The sequence below is a fragment of the Punica granatum genome, chromosome 5 (genome assembly GCF_007655135.1).
Source record: "Punica granatum isolate Tunisia-2019 chromosome 5, ASM765513v2, whole genome shotgun sequence".
Taxonomy (NCBI): Eukaryota; Viridiplantae; Streptophyta; class Magnoliopsida; order Myrtales; family Lythraceae; genus Punica; species Punica granatum.
Genome location: NC_045131.1, coordinates 20,672,929 through 20,683,009, shown reverse-complemented (window position 1 = coordinate 20,683,009; position 10,081 = coordinate 20,672,929). Strand labels below are relative to the sequence as shown.

General features: G+C 42.1%; 1 protein-coding gene across 1 annotated transcript; it reads left to right on the top strand.

Moving 5' to 3' along the window:
- Positions 1 to 7,846: 7,846 nt before the first annotated feature.
- LOC116208366 (ammonium transporter 1 member 1) lies at positions 7,847 to 9,803 on the top strand. The gene is made up of 2 exons (XM_031541756.1): positions 7,847 to 8,443; positions 8,580 to 9,803. Exons 1-2 carry the CDS (start codon positions 8,002 to 8,004, stop codon positions 9,638 to 9,640), a joined length of 1,503 nt encoding a protein of 500 aa, XP_031397616.1. The 5' UTR covers positions 7,847 to 8,001; the 3' UTR covers positions 9,641 to 9,803.
- The last annotated feature ends 278 nt before the right edge of the window (positions 9,804 to 10,081 follow it).

Here is a 10,081-nt window from a genome sequence, read left to right as displayed (position 1 = left end):
CATCATGTATGCCATGTTATGCACTCGACCATATTTCTCGTATGCTTTGAGCATGACGAGTCGGTACAATTCAGATCCAGGTGAGAGACACTGGATCGCAGTAAAGAACATCCTTAAGTACTTGCGAAGGACTAAGGAGATGTTCTTGGTATGTGGGGGCGAAGAAGAGCTCGTTGTAAGAGGTTACACCGATGCTAGCTTCCAGTCCGATAAGGACGATAGTAGATCGCAATCAGGATATGTGTTCTGCCTCAATGGAGGTGCTGTGAGTTGGAAGAGTTCCAAGCAGGAGACAGTAGCCGACTCCACCACAGAGGCCGAGTATATCGCTACCTCTAACGCCGCAAAAGAGGTCGTTTGGATCAAGAAGTTCGTAACAGAACTTGCTGTGGTTCCGAGCATCGCAGACCCAGTGGAACTCTATTGTGACAACAATGGAGCCATTGCGCAGGCTAAGGAACCCAGGTCTCACCAGCGATCCAAACATATACTCAGGCACTTCCATCTCATTCGCGAGATTGTCGACAGAGGAGATATGAAGATATGCAGAATACCAACAGATGAGAATCTCGCAGATCCACTTACGAAGCCTCTTATACAACGCAAGCACGAGGCTCACACTAGATCCTTAGGCATTAGGGATATGCCAGATTGGCTCTAGTGCAAGTGGGAGATTGTTGGGAATTGGTGTATGCCCTAGAGGCAATCTGTCATCAATTCTGTAATATGACATATATTTCATTATAATACGAGGCATTTATGTTATTGTGTGGGTTGCGCTGAATATTCATTTTACACAATAATGTCCTTGGAATAGTAGGTTCAACAGGCATCAAGTGTGACTTGATTGTGAGATCCTATAATGACTGAACACTATTCCTAAATGTCCCTAGTCAAAGTATTATCGTTAATTAGGACAACGATAATGCGGTTAGACTAGTGTGGGTGTAGATTGATGACCAAGTCTCACAGGTCATGGATGTGGAGACATCGAGTCACACCGCAGGTATACATTAGGAGTAATGTGTACTGGATTGATCCGTCATGAGACTGCTACATGGGTCGTTACGTGACTGTCATTAGCAGATCTCATAGTGACTATGGTGCAGTGGTCCTCTGATTTGAGGTCATCATAGTTTCCTACATGTAATGTCGTATACTTTGATACTGTCAAACGCTACCGTAACAGGCTGGTTATAAAGACAGTTATTAGGTATACCACAGAGCATGAAGAGGAATGTGAGTGACCAAGATAGAATTTGTCCCTCCTACGTAATGGGAGTGATATCTCACGGCCGCTTGGTGGGTAGAGTCTATAAGTGTATGCATACCCAAATGAGTCGATATAGGAATATCGATCTCATTTGTTCTGATAGACTTACCCGGTAAACCAAGAAAGAGAGATTGAGCCATATAAGGATGACAACGACCATGCCTTGGGCTCAATAGAGATATAGAGGACAAAGGGATTATACTGCACGGTAACATAGGTCACAAGGTTCGTCGAGAAATTAACTTTCTGATTACTTGAGTAGCAGTGATGCATTGCTAGATGCCGCTCACTGTTTGTAATATTGAAATAGAGATTTCGATATTACTGTCAACGTAATCGGGAACCTACAGGGTCACACACTACAACCAAATCGACGAGATGATTTTGAAACACTACATCTGTCTAATAGAGATTAGACGAGTTACGGTGCGATTAGTTAATCGGATATTTAATGAGATTAAATTTGCCGATTAATTGGACCCGGTTAATTAGATTAATTGGACCCGGTTAATTAGATTAATTGGACCCGATTTATACACGAAACAAAGGCACACGAGGCTCGAATCAAGGGCTACGTTGCATACACATGCAAAGCCACCTTGAATTTTGCATGGAGGCCAAGTGCCTTCCATGTGTCCATATGCATGGATGCCATGCATCATAAGCCTTCCATTTATATGCTTATATATAAAAGCACAAATGGAATGGCTGAAGATCATGACGAATGGATATATATATATATATATATGTATGACATATATATGTGTGAATATATGTTTTGTGTATGGGTGTACGAGAGTTCAGATCGAATTGTTCGATTTGAAGACGTCCATTAGCCTTATTGTTATCGGAGTCACACCGGTGTTTCCTTCGAGCGTTGGCCGCTAGCACCATTGATCTCGAAAACTCGTCGACGAAGTCGGTGTGGATACCGGTAGAGGCGTCACGCGTGGGACGCTCGATCGGCGGTTTAAAAGATTTCAGGTACACTTTATCTATTCCCATTCTACTAGTAGGTCTTGGGATCTAGTTTCACGGGTAGAAAATTTTGAATTTCTATTCCTTTCACGCTTCTGTAGGCCCCGTGAAACTAGCATCAAGTCCATGAAAACTACGAACATTACCTACACTTGTGGGACTCGGCCACTCTTGGATTGCACGTACCTTCTCCTCATCAACCTGTATACCTTGTGCACTAACAACAAATCCAAAAAATACAAGCTTATCGGTGCAAAACGTACACTTCTTCATATTAGCAAATAACTTTTCCTTCCTAAGCACATCTAAAACAGATTTCAAATGTACCTTATGATCATCTAAGTTTTTGCTATAAACGAGTATATCATCAAAGTAGACAACAACAAATCCACCTATAAATGCATGCAAAACATGATTCATAAGTCTCATAAAAATGCTCGGAGCATTAGTCAAACCAAAAGGTATAACTAACCATTCATACAAACCATATTTTGTTTTAAAGGCAGTTTTCCATTCATCTCCTTCTTTCATTCTAATCGATGATAACCACTCTTTAAATCAATTTTATAAAATACACAAGAACCATGCAGCTCATCTAACATATCATCTAAGCGAGGAATAGGATGACGATACCATGCCGTTATGTTGTTGATTACTCGGCAATCAGCGCACATTCTCCACGTCTCATCCTTCTTAGGTGCAAGTATTATTGGAACAGCGCATTGGCTCAAGCTCTCCCTCACGTACCCTTTCTCTAACAACTCACTTACCTGCTGGTGAAGCTCCTTTGTCTCCTCAGGATTGCTCCTATAGGCTGGTCGGTTTGGAATTGTCGCACCGGGAACAAAATCAATTTGATGTTCAATCCCTTGGATTGGAGGTAACCCATGTGGTGTTTCCTCGGGAAAGACATCCTCATACTCCTGCAAAAGAGAAATAACAGAACTAGGCAGAGCGAGATCAAGTTCGTTAGTATTGAAAAATGCCTGTTTGTACAAAAATACAATCATCGGCTGATTTGAAAACATTGCTTGCCTAATTTCTCCTATTTTTGTATAAAAATTCTTTTGTTTTCTCTCTGATTTTCTCTCAATGGCCGAATTTTGATTTTCTTTTTCTCTCTCATTTTTCTCGGCCTCTCTCTGATTTTCACTCTGTTTCTTCTGTTCATTCTCTTTCTTTTGATCACTCTCTTTTTGCAATCTCACTTGATCTTCATATACTTGCTGCGGTGTCAATAGTACAAGAGTGATTGATCGTTGATTAAGTACAAATGAGTATTTGTTTGTAAAGCCATCATGCTTCACACGCTTATCAAATTGCCATGGACGCCCTAGTAACAAGTGTCCTGCTTGCATCGGTACTACATCACACAGCACTTCATCTTCGTATTTACAAATTCGAAATGCAACTAACACCTGCTTGTTCACCCTTGTCTCACCACTATCATCTAACCATTGCAACTTGTACGGCCTATGGTGCTTCAACATGGACAGTCCCAATTTTTCCACCATGGTTGTGCTTGCGACATTAGTACAACTACCACTATCAATAATCACACTACATACTTTGTTTTTAACGTAATACCTAGTGTGAAAGATGTTCTCCCGCTGCACTTCTTCAACTCCCTTTGTTTGCAAGCTCAATGCTCTCCTTGCCACCAATGTCAAAACATCAAGGGCTAAATATTCCTCTTCGGAAACGTCCTCCAATGGGGGCATGTCATCGGTGTCGGAATCTTCATTGTCGGTCACAATTTCACCATTGTCTCGCATCACCATGACCCGCTTGTTTGGGCATTGACTTGCTATGTGTCCCCTACCTTGGCATTTAAAACACTTAATGTCACGATTCCTGGAGGTAGAAGTGTCGGTTTTACCTTGAGGAACGTGGCTGGTTGCTTCTTACTTTTGCTCGGTTTTCAACTTCGACGTGGATTGTTTCTCATCTTTCTTCCACTGATTCAGTTTCCAAGTGGATGTGCTTGGACTTTGGCTTGCACGTGTATTGCCTCTCCTCTTGAACTGGTTCTCAATCTTGATGGCCATGTGCACCATATCCTCCAACTCCACATAATGTTGTAATTCCACAGCATTTTGAATTTCTCGGTTCAATCCAGCCAAAAATCTTCCCATAGTAGCCTCCCGATCCTCCTCTACGTTAGCTCTAATCATGGCCACTTCCATCTCCTTAAAATATTCATCTACACTCCGGTTGCCTTGCCTAAGACTTTGCAACTTATTATACAACTCCCAGTAGCAATAACTATGAACAAATCGCTTCCTCATCACCCTTTTCATTTCCTCCCATGTATCTATAGGTGGCTCTCTATTTCTTCGCCTATTTATCACCAATTGATCCCACCAAACAATTGCATAATCCGAGAATTCAATGGCTGCCAATTTGACTTTCCTAAACTCGGAATTACTGTAACAATCAAATACAAACTCCACCTTTTTCTCCCACTCAAAGTATGCTTCGGGATCACTCTTTCCTTGGAATGATGGGATTTTCATCTTAATACTACCCAGGTTATTGTCTTGCCGATTCCTAACTTCTCTAAACCGCCCTGTACTTCTCCTATTACTGACAACCGAATCCCGATCATCTTCTTGATCAAAACTAGCCCCATAATTATCTTCATCTTCAACCCTTACTTCCCTCGGTTGAACTCTTTCCCCCCTACGCACATTAGGAGCGTTTCGTGTCTGCTCCATACATGTGATCTCCATCTGATCTATCCGTTCATGAACCTGCTCCAACTCCAACCTCATCACATGCCTCATCTCACTCATCATGGCCTCCATAAGTACTTTCGAATCATCCAATTCCGTAGCACCTTCAGGAATACTCTTAGAACTGTTGTGAGACATGATTGCTGCAAAATAAAGTTAGAAAGAAAGGACCTCACAATTCTCTCCCTTACGTGTTTATACTCAAGAATGTGAATCACTCTATACTCGTGTTTTCACTCAAACAAACGTGGCTTTTAACCCTCTAATGTTCTCACCGCTCTTGCCTTTTTCCACTCGACAATTCTCTTTCTGTTCTTTTGGAACTAAACAAACAACTCCAAATTTTCCAGCAACAATTCACCAAGAACTCATCAAGGAAAATTAATGGTCAAAGGAAATTTCAGGAAGAAAAGAAACAAGAGAAAAGGCAATCAGAATGAAGTATATCAGAATGTTATATGAAATTATGGAATCAGAATCAATGTAGATCACAAAGAAAGGGAAATAACAATTTTAGAATGGTCTGAGGTACAAAATTTAGATCAAATTGACAACGATGTCTTCTTTCTTTTCTTTCGATCTTTTTTTTTCAGCTCTATTTTTTTTTGGCCAAAATTTTTTTTTTCAGCTCTTTTTTTTTGCTGCTAACAATCCACAAAGAACAAACTCGATGAAGCGAAACTCAGCAAATTGAAACAAAAAAGGATAGGATAAATCCGATTTGGAGCCTGATACTTTGATACCAAATGATGCAATTCCCGTCAAGAATGACGAGACCCGACAACTAAAGAAACCCAAGATCATTCCATGATCAGATTTGATTGACGAACCCTCAACCTGTTGTTTACAACATAAACAAGAACCTTGGTATAACTGATCTCAACCCGTTGTTTATTGCAAAACAAGAACCTTGGTATATAGGAAGACGCCACAAACGGTGATGGAAAGTTGTTTGATAAGTCGATGATGAACTCCACGGAAACTTCCGATAAGTTCGAATTAGTTCTTCAAGAACCAAAGAGAATACTCTCACAATTTTCTGAATGTTCCTTTTTAAAAAAAATTGACAAAGATGAATATATATAGACATAAACTAATCCTAATCTGGCCATATCTCCTCCTAAAGATAAGGAAAAATAAAATCTAGAATATCGATAGAGATATGACATAATCTATAAAGATATGAAATCTAAATATCCCTAAAATATCTCCATGAGATTTAAACTTTAAACAAATATGATAATATCTTATCTTGATCATCAAATATTCTATAAGTTTCCTCAAACACTTGCTGAATTTAGACTTGTTCGGAATCTTCTATAACTTGAATCAAGTTGATGGATCTTTGTTGATCACGTGGTTCATGTCCAATGGGCCTCCACAAATTTGCTTGAGCCCAAACATCTTGAATTAGGCCGTTGAGTTCATCTTTAAACTTCTTTGTTTGTGCTTGCGTAATCGGTCCAATTGGAACTTGAATTGAATCCCTTGAAGTCGTGCTACGATTTGCATCACGCATATTAACTTGACAAGTTTCTATTAGTACTTCCGCATCAAGTTTATTTGTATGCTGATGAAGTATGACCAGCCAAGATTTTCTCGTGCCATAGAAAATAATGATGAACTAAAGAAAAACATAAGGATGAAAATGGATAGGCAAATAAACACTAACACCAAAGAGATTTTTTTTTTAAGGTAACATCGTAAATACGTTGAGCATCATGTTAGGTTACGATTTTTTTTTCTTTTATAGGATGTTAGGTTAAGAATTTAAGAATACGGTGGAGTAGCACAGGAAGCGGCATTAGTTTACCTTTTCTTTCAATAATTATTATATGTATATATATATTTTTTATTCTTTGATTCTATCGTGTGCGAAATATGTATCATAATTCTGTCAATTTTAGCGGTGGAGCTAATAATACCGCAAATACTTCCCATAAAGGCAGTGGGGGTAATTGCGTCCAAAACATAATTTACTCAAGATAAAGCTTCTCAGCCTCAATAGTTTTAGGCTTTTAGCTTTTTGGTCATGGGTGTGTTTTTCTCAACTCTTTTTTCTTCCTTATACCTCCATTGACCGCCACCTTCTATATACTAGTCTTTTATGCAAAGTATATTTATTTTAAAAAAACTCTTATATTTAATCATTATATATATTTATTATATAAAAAGATCTATTGACCAAAACTTGCCCAGCTGTTTAATGAATTATTTGGCATTTATTCTCAGACTCTCTTCTAGGGATGAGGCCCATGAAGGGACAGCTGGACATTCCTAAAAAATATTTTGCCAGTCTAAGGAAACTATATATTACATTTTTCCAATTATGGATGAAATTATTGATTTCGCTTTTATAATTCAGAAAATTTGTCTGTATAATTGGCTTCCCGTGGGCCTTGGTTCGCTTGATCCAAATTCTCAGTCCATCTCAGCTGAACAGTATTAAAGCACTATACCATGACCACTCGATCGTATCATAAGAGACTTTTCTCTAGCGCTTGGCATGACAAAATCATGTTCGAAGGTGTGTGTACGATGCTGAAAGAAACATCAATGCTCAGCAATCAAGTTTGACCAGGAAAATAATGAGGTTTTTGAAAATAGAGACCCACTTAAAACCAGAAAAGTCAAATATGTGAACTAGAAAGAAGAAAAGTCTTTCCACTAATAATTATAAACTATTGGTTTAAGTAATTTAATATTTATTCTCTTTATATAAATATTTAAAATTAAATTTTATGAATAAAAAAATATATATCGAAAGAAATTTACTCTTCAATAGCTCATCCCATCGAAAAGAATTAAGATTTATTGAATTTTCAGATATTATCACGCATATTAAGAGAAAATACTAAAAGAAAAGTCTTCCCACCATTAACATCCTTTCCAAATTCCACTCCTTCCACCCCGCTATATGAGGGAGCCATTTCTCCGCCTCCGTCCTTTCCTTTTGTACCACAAAAACATCTCCCACGATTCCTCGTATCTTGGCAGAATCAAGAATCTCCTCCAATGGCGACCCTCAGCTGCTCCACTGAACAGCTGGCCGGCCTGTTCGGCCCCAACACCACCAACGCGACGGAGGCCGCCGCCTACATCTGCTCCGCAGTCTCCACCATCTCCACGACCTTCCAAGACACTCAGCGGGCGGTTGACACCACCTACCTGCTCTTCTCGGCCTACCTCGTCTTTGCGATGCAGCTCGGGTTCGCAATGCTGTGCGCGGGATCCGTGCGGGCCAAGAACACCATGAACATCATGCTCACTAACGTCCTTGACGCGGCGGCCGGCGGTCTCTTCTATTACCTCTTTGGGTTCGCGTTCGCCTTCGGGGCCCCCTCCAACGGCTTCATCGGCCGCCACTTCTTTGGCCTCAAGGAGATCCCCGACGGCTCTTCCGCCATGGACTACAGCAACTTCCTGTACCAGTGGGCCTTCGCCATCGCAGCTGCCGGTATGCCTCCCTAAATTGCTTCCCCTGTTTCACTCTAATCTGCTGAGGACTAAAATGAAATGAATAGCATAATTTACGGGCATCACTATAATTTTTAAAAAATTTTAATTTATATTGTGGTACCTAAACTAAACAGGGATCACGAGCGGGTCCATCGCGGAGAGGACACAGTTTGTGGCGTACCTGATTTACTCATCTTTCTTGACCGGGTTCGTCTACCCTGTGGTCTCTCACTGGTTCTGGTCCTCTGATGGTTGGGCCAGCGCGTTCAAGCCCGATGATCGGTTGTTCGGGACCGGGGTCATCGACTTCGCCGGCTCTGGCGTTGTCCACATGGTTGGCGGCATCGCTGGCCTCTGGGGGGCCTTCATTGAGGGGCCACGCATCGGGCGCTTCGACCACACCGGCCGCTCGGTGGCCCTCCGCGGTCACTCCGCCTCCCTTGTGGTGCTCGGTACCTTCCTCCTCTGGTTCGGGTGGTACGGCTTTAACCCAGGCTCCTTCAACAAGATCCTCGTTACATACGGTGCATCAGGGCAGTTCTACGGCCAGTGGAGCGCCGTCGGTCGCACAGCCGTCACCACCACTCTCGCGGGCTGCACGGCGGCCCTCACGACCCTGTTCGGGAAGCGGATTCTGTCTGGGCACTGGAACGTCACCGACGTCTGCAACGGCCTCCTTGGTGGTTTCGCTGCGATCACAGCCGGCTGCTCTGTCGTGGAGCCGTGGGCCGCAATCGTATGCGGGTTTGTAGCTTCCCTTGTGCTCATTGGCTGCAACAAACTCGCCGAGAAGGTCAGGTTCGACGACCCGCTCGAAGCGGCTCAGCTCCACGGTGGGTGCGGGGCATGGGGCGTGATCTTCACGGCTCTGTTCGCGAAAAAGGAGTACGTGGCCCAGGTGTACGGAAGCGGCGTCCATTACGGGCTCTTCATGGGTGGCGGAGGGAAGCTGCTGGCGGCGCACGTGATCCAGATACTGACGATCACTGCGTGGGTCAGCGCCACCATGGGCCCTCTCTTCTTCGTGCTACACAAGCTCAGGCTCCTCCGCATCTCGCCGGAGGACGAAATGGCCGGCATGGATCTGACCCGGCACGGTGGCTTTGCCTACGTCTACCATGACGAGGACGATTCCCAGAAGAACGGTGTTCAGTTGCGGAAGATTGAACCCTCCTCGACCGTCCCTTCCATTTAATGAATTAGCTAGTCGATATATTAGTTAATACTTCGGCCAAAAAAAATTTATCTAGTTAATAGTAAATCGATAGGTTGTACGTATTTTTCGATATAATTTCAATGTGCTCTGCACTTCATCTCAAATTGATCCTCTAACTCGAGGTGTCTCAGTTTCACTGCAACACCTATCTTGGTGCGTTCAATCTAATCGGATAGATAGCACTTGTTGAAATACATAAGAAAGGAGATCTAAAGTACACAGCGGGGGTGTTAACCATTCTAACCTTGAATTAGGAAAATCGTGACTTTATCAATCTTGAGCTGCTGAGTACCAATGGGAATGATCAATTGATTTCATTGACTCGTTAGGGGACACAAAAACAGGTTTGGTTCATCAGGGAGAACCAGTTGAGGCAGTTAAGATCGTGTGTCAAAGAGACGAGATGAGGAGCACAACTTT